The 20,724-nt window shown below is 48.7% G+C and overlaps 2 protein-coding genes across 20 annotated transcripts in view; both read right to left on the bottom strand.

Annotated features, from left to right (window-relative positions):
• Nucleotides 1-5,061: 5,061 nt before the first annotated feature.
• AAR2 (AAR2 splicing factor) lies at nt 5,062-11,939 on the bottom strand. 2 transcript variants are annotated; one of them, XM_030010261.2, is made up of 3 exons: nt 11,072-11,938; nt 9,337-9,566; nt 5,062-6,275 (listed from the first exon to the last, which is right to left on the bottom strand). In XM_030010261.2, the coding sequence occupies exons 1-3, from the start codon at nt 11,826-11,828 to the stop codon at nt 6,108-6,110; spliced, it is 1,155 nt and encodes a 384-aa protein (XP_029866121.1). In that variant the 5' UTR covers nt 11,829-11,938; the 3' UTR covers nt 5,062-6,107. The 2 variants fall into 2 exon arrangements, with proteins under 2 accessions (XP_029866121.1, XP_040978632.1); XM_041122698.1 differs by lacking the exon at nt 5,062-6,275 and adding an exon at nt 8,763-9,128 and having other exon boundaries at nt 11,072-11,939.
• Nucleotides 11,940-12,710: 771 nt separating this feature from the next.
• EPB41L1 (erythrocyte membrane protein band 4.1 like 1) overlaps nt 12,711-20,724 on the bottom strand; it is a 72,091-nt gene continuing 64,077 nt past the window's right edge. For 15 of the 18 annotated variants that reach the window (XM_030009156.2, XM_030009158.2, XM_030009155.2 and 12 more), the window contains 6 exons: nt 20,466-20,546; nt 20,211-20,273; nt 19,192-19,287; nt 18,138-18,218; nt 17,053-17,169; nt 12,711-15,818 (listed from right to left, as the gene is read on the bottom strand). In XM_030009156.2, the coding sequence (XP_029865016.1) occupies nt 15,810-15,818; nt 17,053-17,169; nt 18,138-18,218; nt 19,192-19,287; nt 20,211-20,273; nt 20,466-20,546 (447 nt within the window). In that variant the 3' untranslated portion in view covers nt 12,711-15,809. The remainder of the gene's footprint in view (nt 15,819-17,052; nt 17,170-18,137; nt 18,219-19,191; nt 19,288-20,210; nt 20,274-20,465; nt 20,547-20,724) is intronic. The other 3 variants (XM_030009162.2, XM_030009163.2, XM_030009166.2) reach the window with 3 other exon arrangements.

Raw genomic sequence — 20,724 nt, 5'->3', positions numbered from 1 at the left:
ACAGAATTAGCTTGGGGTACCCAACACAGGCTCCTGAAAAACAATTAACAGGAACTCCCACTGTTTAAACCAAGATAGCTTCATTAAAAAACCCAAACAAAACCCCCCAAAACCCCACAGGATGAAACACGTCAGATTCTCAAGGAAATTCATGTCCCTTGTAGATCCCTTCCCAACAAACATAGCCACCTCTTTGCTTGCTCAAGTGCAAGAAGAATCCCAAATTCCGTCCAGTCAAAAAACCAGCTCGTTTCATGCAACATTCGATACCTCCAAAGCAAGGACAAAACTGTGCCTAAGTCAATGCTGAAAGGGATTGTCTTTTCCAAACCCAGCTTTTTCAATAATAACATCCTTGATGTCCCTCATTTCCAAACCTCAAAAGCTTCCTGTGAGACCACAGCTACTCCTGGGTTAAGCCTTCCTGGATACCACCTGCTCTTCCTCACACTTCCAGCTGCTCCCCAGCTGAGGGATAAATCAGGGATTTTTTAATATAAAACAATGACCATTTCCTTTAATTTTTTTTTTTTTTAGAAATACCTTTAAACTTGAAACTTGGCATCTGTATTAGAGTTTAAATTTACTGTAATGTATAAAAATCTTAATAGTTACCTTTATGCTGCCCTCCCATCCTAACGAATGCAGGCACAGTGATCAGAGCTGGGGAGGAGAAGCAACTTTTGCTTTTAAAAACCACCTTCTTCTGAATTAAGTGTGGCTAAACCTGCCTTTGGTGGGGGCGGGGGGGGGAAGTGCTGAAACCTACAGCACAAGGTAAAACTAATTCCCCTTCTGGTGAGCCCTGCACATGCCCCAGGCAAACACTGGCCCCCGACCTCCAGCCCAACCCAGGGGCTTTGATCAGCTCCAGCAGCCAGCGCAGCAGAGAGCTGCTCTCCCTTCTTCTCCCTGCCCGTCATCTCCCCGCTCACTGCTCAACACCTGCATTTTTCACCACTTTTCCTTTACAAATACCAACTGATTTCCTGAATTATTTAATGACTATGGTGGGAAAAAACATAATTTTTACAGGCAAAGAGACAATAAGTAAATTGCAAAGCGGCACTGCAGGAACACTCCTGCTGCTGGCACCTTTCTCTTACCAGGTCAGCTTTGCATGGCATCTCTAAGATACTGACTGAGCTGCAAACTCCCTCGCAGAGGGGGAAAGCATTCAAGTGTTACAGCTTCAGGGATTTGAAGTCTGGGAAACTTCTCTTGCACTTCAGCTAAGCATCCCATTTGATCCTGTGCAGGACACGGGAGTTACCACCTGCCAGCCAGGCCACTGACACAGCCCTTGTGATGGCTGCATGAGATGAGAAGTAAACCCTCTCGTTGTTTCCTTCTCCCTCTCACTTCTTGCTTGCCCAAAGTTGAGACCTGGTAGGGGCTGCCTCAGCTTGCAACCATGCCATGATGAGCATGAGCACAGGCTTTTTATTTCAAATCTCTGTAGGCCCTCAAGCTGAGGCAGACAAGAGCAACCAGAGCAAGATCTGAGCTCTGCTGGAAGTGAGCAAGGCACAGAACTGGCACCTCACTGCCCATGCTGCAGCTGTGTGAGCCGTGTCCGCTGTGCCCTGACAGCAGCTCCTTCCTTGGGAAAACACAAAGCCCTCTGAACGAGCTGAAACGGACCCACCGGGCCAGGCAGGGCAGCGAGTTGGAACAACACACCCAAAGCAGCAGCTCTGACAGTCTGTGTATATGGATTTTTCCTCCTATTGATTAACCCATTTGGAGTTTGTTTATTTGTATTAAGGCTGCCTTGCAGCTCATTTACGGTCTCTTAATGAGGCCCCTGCAGAGGCGATGCCTCCTGTGCATTAATTACAGGCTCCATCACAGCTCATGCTTTATGGAGCATCCTCCCTCCCATGCTCCAGCTCCACTCTGTGGTTTGTACAACACTTGCCTCCGTAGGACAGGCTCCCACACTGCCAAATCCCAGCCCTGGTCTGCCCAGGAGATCGCAGCCGCACCGCCCACAGCAGCGCACATTCTCAGAAGGGGAGCAGAAATAGCTATGAAATAGCTGACCGCATTGGGAAGAATGACCATTCACAACACATCCCTTTTATAGTAACAGGGCTGCAGGAATAAGCCACTGTCGTAGCTGCGTTTGACAATGAACAGCAATATCAGGGGAAGATTATTTCCTTTTTCAGAGAAAGGAATCAAGATGTTCCATTTAATCTTTTTCCATATTCCAGGAGCTGAGTGCCAGCCACTCCATCTGCAGCAGCTGGCATAGTCTATGTCCAGCTGTCAAAGCAGTAGCAGAAATAAATGTTGCTCCAAACAAAGGTGGTGTATGTCTAAGAGACCCTGAAAAATCTCTCCCTCCTGTTAGTTGTTAGAGGCACAAATGCCAAGTGGATATCTATTATTTGTTATTTCTGGATTAGAAAAATAAGGGTACAATACTAACAAACACTAGAAAAGCCTAATAAAAATAGAAGAAGACTTGAACTGAAACAAGACACACACAGAAAGGCTAGGGTCACCATAAGAAAACACTGAGGAAATAACCAAAAATTCAACTTACCATTAAGCAGTGAAAGTGAAAGCACCAAGGAAGAGTTGCTGGTTCAAATAATAATTAACCCTGAGCTCAATTCAGATTTAAAACCACAGCACTAACAAGCTACACAGAGTCACTGATCGCTTTCTACAGCTTCCCCACCTGCTCCCTTTCATCTTTAGTTTTCATTTACAGGACAAGAGTTGTGGGACAAGAAGAACACCTCTGCATGTCTGGGTAACATCTAACAGTATATGAACTTGGTGCTGTTCAAGGTCTGCAAGCGTTGCTGTCACGAGTCAAAGCATTGCTGAGACAGCTGCCACTCAAACCCAATTTGAACCGTGAGTTCTACACTGTGGATGTTCATCAGTGACACAATGAAGTCAGCAGCAATCCACCTGAAAAAAGGCAGAAGTGGTCTGTCTCCTTTTTTAGCAGCCGGGGAGGAGGTGGTGGAAATCACAAAGGAAGCAGCATGAACTGGCAGAGGAAGATGTGCCATTTCTCTTCCCAATAAAAAAAAGAGTGTACAATACTGGGATAGGAAGGCAGCTTTCTACAGCCTCAGGCAGCACATTCCACATCTCTGAATTTGCATAGTTGATGAAATAAGCAGGAACCATCTTCAGTTTGGTGCAGGACAACATGTAGGCCCCACACAGGATAAATATCACTGAGTCTTAAAATTCTGGTTTGGCTAATGTTATTGAGCCTATGGGGAAAGTGGAAAAAAAAATGGAAGAGCAGCTCTCAGGGTTCAATACACTCACACTGGGCTTTGCATTGTAAATGCAGTGTATATTTGGGGGTATCCAGTGGTCAGCTCACGCCACTGCTGATTCACAAGTTATTAGCTTCACCTACGGCTAAGCAGGGCCCATGCTCCTACACAATTTGCAGTGAAAGCACATGTCACAGGACAGGAATGATGCCAATTTGCCTCACTTGCACAACTCTGGCAGCTGGACAACTCTCCACATAAGCAGGAGGCCAATGTACCTCATGCTTCAGTGCCACTTCACAACGCGCTGAAAGCTGCTTGTCCTGACCCTAGTTCATCGCTGAATCAGTGTTGCAAACACATCACATATCACACTTCATTGGCTTGCAGTAATGTGTATTTACACACACACAATCTCTCTTTTGCTTTCAGATCATTATATTCATCTTAGCTGGAAGAAGGGGTAGTGTTATCATAGCCATAGCTGGCCTAAGGCTATATAAGAGCAAGAAAATATTCCTTCTATTACATGCTACTGCTTTCCTTTTATACTCTCCTTTCTGCTGACTTCAACAGGAATAACAGCACTCTTTTCCCTCCCAAATTTATAACCCCCCCTTTGCAAACATCCAGCATATGTTGCTTCATATGCGCCAGCTTCCCTTTTCCCTCAAAGTGTGCAACTGTGTCATATAATGGAGCTCAATTCGAACACCTCAACCTGTATTTAGCTGAAAGTTCACTGCTTCTGTTTCATAGCTAACAAAAGGACTGTGTCCTCAAAGGCTTGTTTATTCCCCACCTATTTTGTGGGTCTAATAAGAGATATTACCTCTCCCTATTAGGACCTTGCAAAAAGAAAAAAAGCACAACGGAAGTACAATTATATTCTCTTTTCTCAGTTGCTAAAAGTGTAGCTCATTATGGGAACCTGACTATTACACACTTTGGAAGTTAATTTTCAGTTACTGTTTTTCAGATTTAACAAAGACACACTCAAATTAACCTAACCATCAAACCAGTGGGAGCATTGCCAGGACAGCCTGCAAAGCACTGACACTGCCTGGCCAGCCTGGTCTGCAGCCACAGAGCACAGTTCTTCTCTCCCTTCCAGACAGGCAGGTCCCCAGGCTCCATGCTACCTTCACTACTTAGATCAGTGACTGGTGTTCTGCTCTAAAGCAACAGAACCAGTCATCAGGCTGGTGCAAAGAGCCAACAAACCGAAAAGGCATCTTTCATCAAAGTGGGGACTATTCATTACAAATGATTTGTCCAGTTGGCAACTGGAAAAACAGCACTGCCTGTGGATACAAAGAGCAAGACATCAAGCGGAGAGCACGTCAAACTACTGTACAAAAGATCCCAAGGGTGTTAAGGACAAGAAAGGACGGAAAGAAAGATTTAAGAACGAAACACTTGCCAAATCAGAGTAACCTCCCCTAAGGATGTGTGGTCAATACGGAGTCCATTTAAAATGCACAACCAAGACACCAGAGTAATAGAGTGCACAGCCCTTGAGGAAAGGGAGGAAACGGCACCAAGCAGTAGATGAGGGCTTCTGACAGCCGATTCCTGTGGTAAATTCCCAATTATCTGGAAACACCTCATCACATACCTTCTTCCCAGAACACGCTGTGCTTTCTGCCATGCCACATACCATTTTACTGTGAGCTGTCCTTGGATGTTACAGATACCATTGTGATGTTACTTCTGGGGACACTGGACATCCCAATGAGAAAGAGAGGGCAGTGTCACTGTACCATAAGCTTTGGCTAAATAACTAAAAAAACCACTCGTACAGATGTTTTTTGTAGGCAAGGCTCTCGAGATTTATTTTGAACTATAGAAGACGAACAAACAGCAGTATCTTGTTAGACATGCATACAGACAAATTCCTGAAGAAGTCTAACAGCCAAGAAAGCAACAAGCAAGTGGTAGAACTAAGTCCCTGTGCAACTCCCAACAAGCACCACAAGTTTTCTTACAGCCTACCTGTGGGAAGTGGGGAGAAAGAAGAGACTGTCACCAGTGAAAATACGTAAGATTTCCAATTATAACAAAACAGAGGATCCAGTTCGTGTGGAAGTCTGACCTTACATCTCATGCTCGCTCTCTTCTTCAAGACCTGGGTGACTACTGTCCAAATGACTACTTCTTGTTACTAAACTGTTAACTTTCTTTTACATCAGGCTAAACAGTGTCAGCAGTAAATACAGTAGGCTTTAACAGAATGGGAAGAATATTAGGGGTATGAAATGGGAGGAATTTTGCTTTGACTTTGAGTCCTCCTCCACAACGGATCGTTGCAATAAATCACAGTAAGCAGCATAAGCATCCAACACAGTTTTGAAACACTTGTGGTTACATCCCTGTAATGCAAGCCTAGTAAGAGCAGAACTTCTCAGTTCACAGCCTGGGTTCAGGCTGTCAAAAGCTGCAATGACCAGTCATGTGGGCTTACGCTCCTCACTCAGGAGGCATCACACTGGAGCAGCAAAGGCTTCAAGTGTAAACCACAGATGCTCTCCAAACAGGGTGTCACCTCCAGTCCAGGAGGATGGAAGGGACCAGGGATCTAGAGGTCAGCCAAGTACAGAATGAGGAGACGCTGCAGAAGAGCTAGAGGAAAAAACCAAGGTGTCCAAAGTAGCCACGTGACAATACTCAAACTCCTCCAATAATTCTGGTCTCCTTGCAAAGTTAGGAATCCTCCTGGGTTTTCCACATCTGCTTCTACAGCAGAAAGAGGAATCAGCTTCAGAAACAGACTTTAGGAAGGTGGCAAGGTTGGAGAAGATGTGGAGAAAGAGTTATTTTAAAAAGCTGTTTGTTTCTAAGTGAGTATTTTGCTTAGTCCACCTGCACGCCCTCAGGAAGTTCTACAACTACAGGAGCACAGTCATCAGGCTCTGCCTCAAAGTCCCATTTAAATTTCTTCGTTAGGTGAGCCTTGAATTTTTCAGCCTTTTTCCTTAGGGTCCCATCAACAGCAGCACTGCACGTGCAGGAAAAAAACACCTAAAAGAACAAAGTAGAGGTCAGTCAGAACTCAGCCATAGCACAAGCTGTGCATCTCTTTCCTACAAAAACATCATCAACAGGGTGCACCAGGAAAAGTTTCAGGCTAGGCCACTGGTAAGGGATCTACCACCCTGGAAACCACTCCAGCTTTGGGGCTACCTAAACAAAGCCTACACTTCTCTCATCCCACAGCCAAGACCAACATCCTGCCTTCACTCCACTGAGCCAGTGTTAGAAGTATTTACACTAAGGTAATAACTTTGTTTCAAGGAGGAGTATATATGTAATTAAATCTGTACTATGGAATTCTGAAATACGCATGTGAGCAAAGAAAAATGTCTGAGCAGAAGGAAAAAAAAAAAAAGGATTATCAGTTTTCATTTGCCACATAGCCAATTTTACAGCATGTGTCAAAAAGGCCAACAGGTAATTATACCCATCTTTTTCATCGTTGGATGGACCAGGAGATCCCCCAAAGTATTTTTGTAATATGGTATCACCAACACCTTAGGATACAGAGGAAACTTAATAAAATGACCTTGAGGGTAAGAGAGGAATGGGAGCTCTCTCGAAAAAGTCCAGTTATCCCCAGCACAGCCATTCCCTTGAGCACAAGGCACTGAAATCTGGACTAACCTTTAAGGGTGGCTCCCCTCCATCATCCAAACACACACAAATCTATTAACTTTTCACAAATTCACAGCTTCTGTTAGCACTTTGAGAGTTAAAGCACCTGTGTATGATTAAATAGGGCATTTAGCCTCAGAGCCCATCTCTCATCAGCTTGCTTCTGCTCCTTTTCTGAACGTGTGATCCAGAATTTGTTTTCATAGGAAGAAACTTGTATTTCAAAGCCAAAAAAAAAAAAATCACTGCATGATGGAAGTGAAGGGAAAGCCCTCTGGGGAAAAAGCAGGTTTCTTATTTGGGAGAGGCCTACTGACAGCTGGATAAAACACTGACAATGAGCAGCAAAGTTCCTTGCTTTATTTATGATCATTTGCCTTTTCCTTGTTCATTCTACCATGAAACTGCCTCTTTATAACATAACTGTCTTACACAGCAAGGCTGCTATTAAAAAAAAGATTAAAAGGTTATACTTCCCACTTCTACTCAGTGAATTGCACGTTAGTTATTTCATCAAATTTTTTTTTCTTTAAACATTGTTAGGGCTACATATTCAGTGGAGGTTATGCTGTACTCTTCTTGCCTTAGATCAAACTCCAAAAATAAAGTTGCTGATTTCAAAGCTGAGCAAAAGCTAACACAGATAATACACTCCACACACACACACACCCTTTTGCACCTGCCCACATCCAGTTAAGACTGTTAAGTCTGACAGCTATGTACATAAAGTGACTGGGTAAGGCAAGTTCCAGAGGTTCCCTGGCACTATTTCAGTGCATCAGGGAAATCCCACAGGAACAGAGAAACGGAGAACTTCCAGCAAGGAGAGGCTCAGTTCAACCATAAGGCAAATTTCTTCTTTGTTACTAGGAATGTGGTGACTCCTGCTAGGGCTTAACAGTGATCGCTGAAGCCAGCGCAGCCACCTAAAGACATCAGCTTCTACTGCTTAAGTAAAAAGCACAGACTGATGAAATCCAAGGGCGTACAAGACTCAGGTATCCAAAAAGGAAAGATAACCAGCAAGGCAGGGTGCTTCCAAGATTCCCATCAGGTGGAAAGAATGGCTGGTTGACAGATTCTTTCTACTGCTACAAATTGACAGTGCAAAAGCATTGCTCTGTGAGTGTGCTGCAAGAGAGCTAGGTTTTCCAGTCCTGTAATGGGATGGAAAAAACACACCAACAAAAATAAAATAAATATTAAAAAACTAAGACTTTTATTAATCCAAATTCTGAAAAAGTGAAGAAAGTCACTTCATTAAAGCAATGCTTCCCTCAACATTTTACCCAGCAAATTAAAAACAAACACCTTCACCCTCCCCAAATCTACAGCAAGAACCTGGAGTTAGAAGTAGAGAAATGCAACCACTCCCTGAGAAAGGAGAAGGTGCTACCCATTTGCATCAAGCAGCTGGAACGTCACTTACTACTGTTTCTGCGGGGATTAAGTTTCCATTGCTGAGCTTCACCAGTGTATCTGGTTTGGGCCTTTTTTTTTTTAAACCAAGTTTTGCTTAGTCTGTTTGCTGAACTGTTAGCATGGTTACAATCAGTGGGAGTAACTGGTTTTACCAGCACTGAATTACAGATTTGCCCATGCCTGTCCCAGTAGAAGCAGTGTTTTCTGCATTTTGGACTAACCATAAATACCCTCTGGATAAGAACTTGATTATAGGAAATCTTCAGCTTTGCTTAAGGCAAAAGGAATGGAAAAGCTTCTTAAATACTATCAATACCCTAAGCTCAATAAGGTTTCACTGCAGCTTCTCTGCATACTAAGCATACCATTTAAACTGACCAAAAATCATCATCATCAGTCTTTTATACCAAAGTTTTGGGTTTTTTTTTTTAAACGAATGAATAGCATTTGGGAAAAAAAATAAAGAAACAGACATCATCTTGCACTTGCTCAGCCTCTCTCATCGTTGTTCAGCTCAATGTAGTCGAACGCCTTAAAAATGTTTAGAAAAGGTATGCTGGTACAGTCCCATTGCATTACATGAACCACTCCAGAACTCTAAAACCATGCCACTGTAGCAGGCTACTTTCAGCACTATTTGCAGGGAAAACATAATAAAAAAGACAGAGTCCCTATTCTCTGTTGCAGCCATCTTCATTAGCCTTTCCTCGTTGCCTCACTTTGCTGACCTCTCTGCATGTGGACTAACTCAATTTTATACTGCATTAGACTCATCTAGGCATAGCTTGAGCAGATCAAACTCTGAGACGACAAGCAAATGGCATTTCTTTGTAAATAACACAGGGAAAAAGTAAAAAAGAAAAAATGCATGTGCTTACATAGGCTCACTATCTCCCACACAGCTCAACAGTAGCTTAATTCTTTTTGCAGCCTTTCCCTGAATTTGCTCTGATGTCCTGTATGCCCTCTCCTCCCACTCCAATTTTTCAAGAGATAGCAGCAAACATACCTGTAAGGTGCTGGTTAAAAAGTTGTCCTGGGAGACAATGTCCACAAAAAAATCAGCTGGGATTTCACTGAGCTGGTGATACAATACAGAAATTAGACTGATGTAAAGGTCTTGATACTTCCCTATGGCATCTTCGGATCGGCACAGGATGTTCAAGAGTCTTTTCCAGTGCTCAAACGCATCATATACGTTCCCGATCAGGAAGCAGATGAAAGCAAATTGCAACTCAGCTGTGCATATTCAGCAAAGGAAAACAAAGCAAAACACACATAAAACTAAAAACATATCCAAGGTACACATCCTCTCAAAAACTCTGTAAATGATTGCATAAAACTCTGGGTTTGCCTTTTGCACATGCATTCTGCCCTTCCAGTGATTCTGCTAATAGCAATCAATGCTTCAAACTGACTATTTCCTAATGCTCTGCTCTTCAGCTGGAGAAAAAGCAAAACATAATCAGGCAGGTCCACCTGGAACTGCAGTTATCATCTCTGGAGAGTGACTTCACAGGCAGACTAAAGAGCCACCTAAGGACTTCCACTATCATCCGTGTTCTCTAAATTACACCCAAATAAGAAGTCAGACATTGCTGTTATTCTGCAAAGATTCAGTCCGCCTGTGCCCAGGTTTCCAAAGCCACACAGAAACACAAATGCTACTGCCCTTGAATACAAGGGCTGTGGGAACACTGGGAGAGGTGAGCAGTACATTAACAGATGTTTTTTCCTCATTGAATTAAAAGCCAGGTTTGTCTCACTGGCTGCTTAGCATCAGCTATTTTGCCAGAATGATGGCGTCACCATTTCCTAAGGTAATCTATTCTTTGTATATCCTAGAGTTGTCTTTGATAATTTTGATAAAGATTAAGTTGTATAACATTAATATAGAAAAATGGAAGAAGGGAAAAACAAAGGCTTATTCCAAACCTCAGTAGCCTCGAGGCTCCAGCTCAGCTGGGTTCCCAAGCCCTCCCTCCATCGGGCCACGAAACAAAACCACACTCCAGGACCTCCACAGATTTGATATTTATTCATATCACAAGTTGTCAAAAAAGGCTGGCAAGTAACTGAGACCCTGTGATCGGGAGCCGCAGGCCTCGCTGTGGATGTCTCCTGCAGCAGGGCTGGCAGACGTCAAACGCTGCCACAGAGAGTCGTCAGCAGCACAAAGCAGAGCTGCCACTACTCCAGCCAGGGAGGGGACCAGCCACTGCCTTGGGAACCACCTCCAGGGAGACCCAACACCACCTCAACACCGAAACAGGAATGAGAATCTGAAAATCACCATGTTCTGCCCCATTCAATGTTCCCAGGACTCCCTAAGCTCCATCCTCAAGAGGTTCACTTAACAGGCAAATTGCCAGGCTGGTCCAGACGACAGGCCCCCTTCACATGAGATGCAGCTCACAGCCACCTACGATTGCTGCTTTTGACTTAATTTGAGGCAATCTGGGCTCCAAGCACAGCACCCAGGAGCAAGAGAGGCAAATGTGGCAGGCTGGCAACTCCTGACACCAAGCACCACGTCCTCACCCCAGTGCAACTGGAACAGGCCCTATAGCTGCTAAAAACTCCACAGACTTCTGTCCTGGAATTAAGAGAGATGCTGCAGGGTGCCAGGGAACAGGGCCCGCAGAACAGGTGCAGGTTTCATCCCGGGGCTCTCGTTTTACAGAGAAATGACTTTATTCTCCCAGAGCACCCAAGGACTGTCCTGGGCAACATGTGGTACTCACCAAGCAGATCCAGAGGCTGGCTGGCATATCGCTGGTTAATCACCTTCTCCAGAGCGTAGCTGAGGTCCATGCTGTGCCTGGTTATCTCCTCCGGAGTAGCACCATCGGGGTACATCTGCTTCGGCAGCTCCGTGAACCTGATCTCGGTGCCGGACTTCGGCTTCATCTGGGGAAGCCGTGCCATGCCTTCGGCGTAGCTCCGGCACGCGGCACCAAAGGGCGGCAAGCGCTGTTCCGCCCGGTCTCTGGTGAGCCGCCCGGCCACGACCGGCAGCACCTCCGAGAAGGCGCAGATCTGCCCGCTCTCCGGCTGCAGCTTCTTCATCGCCGCTTCGCTGATGAAGCTGGTGAGGGAGACCCACTTCTTCAGGGTCTCGTAGGGATAGGGCCCGAGGAACTGGTCCATCTCCTGCAAGTTCTCTCTGAAGGCCTCAGCCTCCCCCGTGGCCCGGGGTGCCAGGCCCACCGCCTCGCTGGCAGCGTCCCACCGCAGCACCCGCACCTCCCGCCGCTGCAGGCTGAGGAAGAAGCCGGTGCGCGGGCCCGTCTCCCGGCCGCCGCCGGCCCGCCCCGCGCTGCAGTGCAGGAAGTGGACGCCCGGCGGGATCATCTTGACGCCGCGGAACCTGGGGCCCACGGCCCAGGTGCTGTAGTCGATGCCGAACTCGGTGCCCTCGGGCACGCCCAGCACCACCACCGCGGCGCCCTCGAAGAAGAGCTGCCTGGCCAGCTCCGGCTCCAGCCGCGGGCCCGCCATGGCCCGGCCGCGGGCAGGGCAGAGCAGAGCAAGCCGCTGCCGGGGCCCCCGGCCCGCTCCTCACCGCCCGGAACCTCCGCGCCGCCAAGACCGCCCGGTCCTTCCCGAAAAGCGCCCGGGCGGCACAGTCGTTCCAGGCGCGGCCAGTTCCGGGCACGGCGGTTCTGGCCGCAGCCACCTCCCGCCCGTGGCCAGCGGGGGGAGCCGCCAGCACCGCCCGCCCCCGCCCGGGGCCCTAGGTGGGTTCTCCGGGCCGTCACTGCAGGCGGTCGTGCCCACGGCCCCCAGCAGGCAGGGGTCACCTGGTTCATCCACCCTGGCTCCCACGACCCCAAACCCGGCAGCTCTTTCCCCCTTTGCCCTCCCGGGGCCCGCCACGGCTGGCGGCTGCTCCACTCTGACCCAACGACCCCCAAAGACGGTCTCGCTGCCCCAGACCCGCCCACCCCCCGCAGCTGGCAGCCGTTGCCTGGGTCCCCAGTCCTCCCAGCCGGGGACTGAGAGCCCTGCAGCGGCACAGACGGAGACCCTCGCAGCGAGACAGATCTACAAGACCCCGCTGCAGGACAGACGCCCTCACAGCACCACATCCTCCCTCCCAGGTTGACAGACAAGAGTCGGGCTCCTCAGGGATGGCTGCCACCTCCTCTCTCTGGGTTTTGAGCATCCCCCACAACTGCCTTCGCTGCCCCACGCGAGCCTACAAGGGTCGGCAGCCGCCACGTGAAGCCGCCCCCAGCCCCACCAGTCCCACCACCCAACCTGGCGGCCTCTTCGCTTTAGACAGAGTCCAGCATTGCCATGTGCAGAGACCCTGGTTTCAAGGTCCCCCCTTCACTTCTCCGTCCTCCTGGTAGGAAAGAGTCCACTGAGGCCCCAAGATGATTTAGCATCAAACACATTTATTTCACTTTTATTGAATACAAGAACAGTGAGCACACACGCATACACCACTGAGCACTGAAAAGGAGTATGACCGAAGGGGGAGAGGGAGAACAAGGGAAGAGAAAAGGAGAGTTAGTGAAGGAACAACAGAGCGTTGCAGTTGGTTGGTAAGGTGCTTCTCAAATAAAAATAAATATTATTAATTATTGTTACTGTTATTATTACTCATGCAATCACAGGCCAGGTTTGGAATGAATTTGTAGGATCAGGTAAAAACAGGCACTCGTGTCTCCCACCACTTTCAACAGAAAGGCCCCTGGAAGAAAACAAGCAGTGATCAGCTATCTGAAAGAGCAAGGTGATGGGCAGGCTGGGGGAGCTGAGCCCACGGGGACCTCAGTTGTTGCTGAGCAGCAGAAACCCACACCTCGCCAGGCAAACAAGCAGCGAGCTTTTTTCTTTCCTTTTTTTTCTTTTTTTTTTAAAGTTTTTAAACACTGCCACCCATTAAACACGCTGCGGAAGCAAGGGACTGGATCTGCTCACTCCAAATGTAACTCATGTCAGTCCAAGCACACATCAAGTCTAACTCTGTAAGGCCACTAATTTTAACAGTAGCCGTCGATTTTATAACTGTACACAATGTCAAAAGCAAGTATCTAGTTTCACAGTAGCCTCTGGTGGGTTGTAAATATATCAAAGCCAGGTAGGCTCCTCTGAGTATGAAACACAGAGTGTGCTGATCAACACCACCACCATGTGCAGACCACGAGTCCTCCGCCACCCTACCTCTCTCTCTGAAAGTGCCACTGCTGATTACGGCTGGTTTGGGTGCACTGAAAAAAGAAAAGAGAAAAGTAGCCTCTTTGCAACTGCCTTAACTCTTTTTTGGTTGGGGGTCTGGTCTCGAAAGGTAGCTGAAGGTGCTCGGATGGAAGCTGGGGAGACCCTCACAACCTGGCAGCACTGGCGCCAGCCAGCAGTTCTGTCTGATTCCCAAGCAGCTTGTGCTCATGCCTTTCACACTTGCAGGAGAAACCTCTCTGCCAGAAGGAGAACAGACTTCATGGGGACATAGTAGCAAGCAACTGGTGAACCATGGCTGCCAGGGAGCCAGCTCTCTCCTCAGACAACAAAGGCGGTGAGTCGGGTCTGCCCACAATATCCTCGCAGCGCAGGCTCTCCTGCTCACTGTCATCCTCTGAGCCATTGCAGGACCTGGCAAAATGCACCTATTTCTGGGCACAGTCTGTGTGAGGGGTGGGAGACTAAAGGCAAAATGGTGCAGAATTGTGGGCCCTTCTGTTTCCGCAGGAGCTAGAGACGATTCCAAGAAGGAAACCCGTTTATTTCCTTTCCTTTCTGATTTTGGTTCCGAGTCTACCCTAACTGCCTGGTTCACAGTGTACGAGGCCCTGGGCTTGGCCCATGATCCCCTTCCAAAGGAAGCCTTAGAGGAAGCGTGGGGCTAAAGGCTGAGCTGGGATGATTTGGGGGAAGGCAGCTCCACTGACATCTCCTCAACATGCACCTTTTTACACAGAGGGCCCGGGCTTTCTCATTGAGCCTGGGATGCTGGGGATGCTCTGCAGCAATGGAGACAGCACGGTCTCTCCACTGCTCATCCCTAGGCAGGTCAGGGGAAGGACTGCCATTGCCCTGCCATCACTGTCACCAGCCCACAGCGCCTCAGGCAGCCTTTGCCATCACATGCCGGGCAGCAGGGGAGACAGGGCAGAAACAACCCCTCTGCCTTTGACCCTACTATAAAGCTCAAGTAACTTCATTACTGGGATGCAGAAACAAAGCAAAACCACCCCAACCACCGGCACGGCTCAGTAGGCTGGAGAGGAGTGATGAATGCAGTCCTGCGGCTGCTACCTTGCTTCCAGCTGACTCCCGTGGCTTTGGGTGGGGGCCAGGGAGATGATCCTGCCTACAGCTGCCGGAGCTACAGCCTCAACCTCCTTCCCTGCCCCTCCAAATCACCACTGACCCTCCAAATCCAACCACCATACACTGCAGATCACCCAGTGGGACACCTCCCGTCTCTCACCCTCTCCCCTTCCCCCCCAAAACAGCAGTGGCTGAAACCTTCCCTGTTCTCTTCTTGCAGGACTGAGAGTCCCACACGTGATCTAAGAGTCTCAAAATACACCAACCACAGTCAATCAAAGAGTTAATAATTTAAAAATGTCATCATCATATTTACCAGCACTGTTGAAGTATTTCAGTATTGTTCCCTCCCTCCCCCCTCGTTATATATAATAATATACATAACTTAAATGCACATCCATATGAAACCCCTACAGGCTGCATTTTATAAATGAGAAACCATATACATATCATTTGTTTTGTTTGAAATGAAATCCATTCTTAAATACTTTCAGAGAACAAGAGGTTGGACAAGTGCACAGAGAAGAAGATAAGGAACGGAAGGGAAAGAGTTAACAGAACCCCAAAAGAAGCAAAAGAACCAGCATGGAATGAGGAGAAGGGTGAACTGACACTTGCGAATCGGAAAATAACTCTAAGGTAATAAATTCGTTGTTTTTGTCTCTTCCTTCCGGAGGTGGGGAATGGTTTTGCTTCTGCTTGTGGTTTTTTATTTCAGTTTGCTTATTTCTTGCTTTGTTGCAAAGCAGTTTTCCTTTCCATTCAGTGTGCAACAAATGAACTCATGATTGTGTATCCTTTAATGTAACATGCAAGATGGTGGCTTATTGTATTGTTAACAATATTATTGTTATTATTATGACTTTTTAAATCTTATTTTATCACCAATCCAGTAAATTCTTCAATTTATCTGCAGAGGGTTGGCTTTGTTTGTTGGTGGTGGTGTTTGCTATTCATTTCCAGCATATAGCAGCAGTGCAAGGATGCATTTTGTTTCCTGTTTTTATATATATATATATATATATGTATGTATGTATATATATATATAATATATTTGCTATTCCTTTTTAAAAAATTTGTCTCTCGCCATGAACATTGCAGCCAGGATGTCTATGTCTTGCTGACAAGTCCAGCCTGAAGGCTCCTTCTCCGCTGTTCTCCAGGTTTGAATACAGATGACAACTTCCATGAACATGTTGGTCAAGATTCCTGTACAAGGCAGATGGAAATGACCAGTCATGGGGTGCTGATTTCTTCAGCTATAAAAGGGCTCCTCTTTGTATGAGGGCACTGGACAGTATATTTGCAAACACCTGGGGCTACAGCTTACACTTAATTACCAGGACCTCTGGTAATTAGCAGGAACTCTTAATTCACTGGGCTGGTGTTGGTGTATGGAGGAGATAACAGTGAGTCACTGCTCCCTTACTTTAAGCCATTCAATTAAAATTGGGTGGCTCCCTAAGTGATGCAGAAGTGTCTGGGCTTGCTTGTTTGTACTGTGCTGTGGGAGGTAAGATTAGGCAGATGCAAGAGCCTCTTCTGACCTTCCAAGCTGCAACAGAGCTGGTGACTTTTCCAAGCTTAAAAGCTGCCAAACAAAATCTTCACATGACAAAGAAAAACAAAATCACATTTCCAAAGAGGCCTCTCAAAATGCACCTGCAGCCTGGCTGGTGACAGATCTCCTCGTACATTTTTCAGCAGTGAAGCTGCCTTCAGAAGCTTCCCCTCTCCTTTCCACCATGTTCCTCTGCCCCTCAGCTGCTCTGACACAGAGGTCTGTTGGGCTGTGCCAGCACTGAAGAGCTGCAGCAACCTGGCTGATGGGGGAGCAACGGGGTCAGAGTAGGGGGTGAAGAGTGGGGCGGGACTCCTCAAGCCAGCTTTGCCCTGAAGAAAAATGTCTGGGGCTGTGACTGCTTTGGGGCATCTGCGGGGAGGTGCAAACCTTGGGTGCTGCTGCCTACACCTGCATGTGTATAAAAAGACAACCTGGTGATCTGAACGGGACTAAAGAAACCTCTTTTTTTTGCACACATTGGTCTGATACTTTGGACTGGCTTTGCAGAACCTGTAGCCAAGTTACTCAGCCCATCCGCAAAACTGGCATCACCTCTTTCCCTCCCCACCCCAGGGGGACAAGCAGGTCCTTTCTTCTTTACATGCAAATGACTCTGACCCCTCTGCTGAGCAGAACAGCAAGGTGACATCTGCAGAACTGCTTTTGGTGGCGTGGCACTGGCTTTCTAACCACAGCCGGGTGGCCGTGCCCGGAGCCAACACCACACTGGAACTGCTGGCCGAGAGCTGCCATTCTCAGTGCCAAAGAGCAGTGACGCCTACCAGCTCCTGCAGCTGGTGGGGATCAGAGACACTTGCCCAGTTATATCCACCCCTTACACAGCAGGTATAAATCATACCTGGTAACTTCTCTACCCACCTGAGGTTTCTTGTCCCGTTCCTCTGGAGAAGGTTCTGTTTCTCTGTATACCACAGCTTTGGTTACCAGCATGTCAGGATGCTGTAGTTTTGCCTCTTTGATTGCTAAAGCCAGTGCCTAGAAACCAGAAGGATGAAAGCATTTATCATCGCTTCCCTGAAACCTGCTACATTGCTCTCAGCCAGACAGAACCAGCAGACAGAAAGCAGCTGGAGCTGAGTGGGATTCCACGAGGACACGGATACAGAGGTTCAAAGCTGAACCCACAGTAGCCTGGTAGAAGAGGCTGGAACCCACCACTGATCATGGATTCGTACACCATTGGAATGCCTCATGCACTGCTTTTCTCTTGCTGTTTTTTTCTGTAGAGATGCACTATGTCTCAGGCTCCCTACTGAAACCCAAGCAAAGGAACAGCAGCAATTCTCTTTGCAGCAAAACCCTAGAAAAATTTACAGTAATAATCTAATTTAATTTATTATTATAATTCTAAAAAAAATCTAAATATTATTTTAGAGCCTTTTAAATACTTTAGCTCTTTCATTTTTCTTCTTAAGGAAGAAATCCCAAAGGGTTAGTGCCCCTTGTCTCATTAGGCCACAGAAAAATAATCCTGTGGCCCTAGAGATTTATGTCAATCTCTGTTATTTCATTATAAAAGTTTGTCACTTTTTGTTCCTCTATCACGGAGGCAGATGCAAAACACCATCACTTGGAGTGAGTCAATCTGTAGTGAGACTGTGCTGGAAAGAGAGAAAGAACCTGGGTCACTTTGGAGAAAGGGCAACTGGAAACATGTTTTAAGAAAATAAAAAAGTGATCCCATCACTGGGCTCTGTGCTGGCATGTAACCTTTACCACTGCTTCACTGCTGCGGTGGGCACTGATGGGAGCTGGGCTGGGGCTTCACATGGGTGCCACTACACCCCATGGGGACCTGCATTGCTGGACAGAGCTGGTAGGTTTGGGGCCTCAGGGGTCAGTGTTTGGAGAGGAGTAAACATGTACCAGCCAGAACCAGAAGCATGTGGTGCTGCAGCTGGGGGCAGCCAGAGCCGGGCAAAGGCAGGGTGTCCTGCTCCTACCTGGTCCTGGTCCACATCTTCATCTCCTGTGATAATGATGCGCTTCTCTATTCGGGTCTCGGAAAACCCTCCTTTCACAGTCTGCACAAGAAGGAGAGCACTCACCCACAGCTGTTCAACAAGCCAGCTCCTGGTGGATGCAGCTTTGCCCACGGGAGGAGGGACAATGCCAGCATCACCTTAGGAACTCGCCCCATAATTAAGTGTATCTCCCACTACCCTTGACTAGGTGCGTGGTTAGAACCGGCAAGACACAGCTGGCCGTAGGTGGGGAGAAAAGGAAAAGGGCTGGGTGGCAGGTACCAAGCTTCTGCTTTCATTTATGTGTCCTTAATTTGGGAATGAAATGGCAATGGGTGAAGTCCTCTGATGCAGCCTTAACTCCGTTTCCCACCATCACTCCCCGCTGCCTGTGCCACTCCAGCTCTAATAAACCCAATACACCCCATGCTAACACGGCTCCCATAGCTGACACAAGGCGAGATGCTCCAGCACTGGTGCTGTGGGCTTCTTGGCCCACGGGGACCTGGGGTCTGGCTCTAGGTACATCTGGGAACACTCACCCCAGTTGCACAGACAGGGACTCGCATGCTGCTGGCAGCCTAACTTGGAGTCCCTTCCACCACTGCAGTTGGCTCCAGGAGGTCAGCAACACTGTGCGCTGATCTTCCTTCTCGCCCCAATGACTCCCTGCCCTCCCAATCTACCAAGGAGTAGAGGTGGGCACAGCAAGCGCTCATAGTCCCCGTGGGTGGTATGCAGGTGACGAACAGCTGACGCCTGGTTGTCCTTGCCTGCAGCCCCCTGCGGTCACACCTGGCTGGATGGGAGGGGCAGCACAGCAGGGCCCAATCGGGCACGGAGCACTCAGAGTGGGGCACGGGGTGCTGTGCTGGCTCGCCATCCCCCACGGGACAGCATATGCTTTTTCAGCTTGTAAAGAGGAAAGCGGCATTTTCTGCTTGTACTAACCACAGTATAAATCCACCCATCCTCCAATTCCAGTGGCTTGCATCAGGAACCCCCCGGCTGCCTGCTTTGGAGCTGCTCTTACCTTGGTAACGTGGGTAGTGGTGGAAGTGGAGAGGGTTTCCGCAGTGGCACTGAATATGCTGGTGAGCACTTCCTTCCCAGCAGAGCTGCTGGTGATCTGCAGAAGAGAGAGCAGCGGCATCAACGGGGCCGCCATGGGGGAGCCCCCAATGCTGGCTCCCAAATTGCTGGGACCTTCCCACCGGGATGCACCTACACAGCCAAGCACGGGAAGGGAGAGTGGCAAGGGAAAAAAGGACACTGCACTGTGCTTCCAACTGGACATAGGGGTTTTGGGGGGGGGCCAGGGAGAGGTTTCCACAGCTACCCCAAGCCCAGAGCTGCAGGAAGGGCCTCTGCAGCAGGGAGATGATTTCATGGCTGCATTTTGCTCTTCTCCATCCATTCTAAGGGACACCCTAAGTGCAGAGCTCTCAGGCTACCTCTAAGCTTTGCCCATCCCTACTTTGTGTGGTGAGGGCTGGGAAGGCTGTGCTGGTGCTCCAGCCACACAGTGCCAGGTACGTTCTCCCTCCTGCACAAAGTGATGAGCCTGGGGCAGCACGTGGCGTTTGGCCAGGCTTGACTCCATCAGAATGAGGCAATTGAGTAGAAAACTTCCTTTACACAGGAAGGCCTACTGCTGGACAGGGTTGTTCATGGTCATCACCTCCAGTGGGAGTCAGGAGACTTTGCGTGTGGCCTTGGGTGGCCAGGCAGGACACCCAGGGCTAAAGATACCTCAGGCTGCTATGAGACTGGGCTATTTTTTAGGAACTCTCTTCCTCCAGCAGATGCTCAAGGTGCGTGTCTGGCACAGGAGAAAGGCCACGGGCAGGGCGTCCCCTGCCATCTCACTTCCCAACCTTCTGAGCATCCTTCTGCTCTTCCCAGTACCAACACACTAGCCAAGGGTGCGAGTGCTGGGAACACAGGAGGGGGCCCTGTGGGACTAACCCCAGCCACTCCCAGCCCAGCAGGCCTGCCTCCCTCCCTCCCCACCACTTGGCCAGGCTGCTCGCACCACATGCCCCCCCTCACCGGTGAGAGGGAGCGAAGGTCTGTTGTGGGAACAGCCCCTTTCCCAGCCTTGGTGCTGTGATCCTGAAAGAAGAGCAGATGGGTGCATTGGCTCGGATGCAATGCAGGGGCAAACACGGCAGGTCACCCTCCGCAGACATCCCCAGTGGGGCAGGGTCGTCCCCCCCAGCACAGCTGGCCCGTTGCCCTCGCCGGAGCAGAGGGACTGCAGGGGACAGCAGCTCCCCCACCTCTCAAGGGGCCAGCCCCGCTTACTGAGGTTGCCAGTGCCATCTCTCCGGTGCCAGCATGAACAGTGGCTGTGGTGTCCCTGCTGCCCGGGGTGCCTCCTTCCACCTGCCGGGGCAAAGGAAACCTGGTGAGCCTGGAGGTGCCAGGGAGGGGGTGACACTCACAGGAACGTCCTTTCTGCCAGAGGAAGCCAGGGAGGGCCACGAGGCCACGGACACGCATGGTGCAGCGTGTATGGTGGCCGTCAACCTCTGGAGACGTGCCCATGTGCCAGTGCTGCCCA

Source organism: Aquila chrysaetos, chromosome 3, assembly GCF_900496995.4.
Source record: "Aquila chrysaetos chrysaetos chromosome 3, bAquChr1.4, whole genome shotgun sequence".
NCBI lineage: Eukaryota > Metazoa > Chordata > Aves > Accipitriformes > Accipitridae > Aquila > Aquila chrysaetos.
The sequence above is the reverse complement of the archived record's forward strand: the minus strand, read 5'-3'. Positions and strand labels throughout refer to the sequence as shown.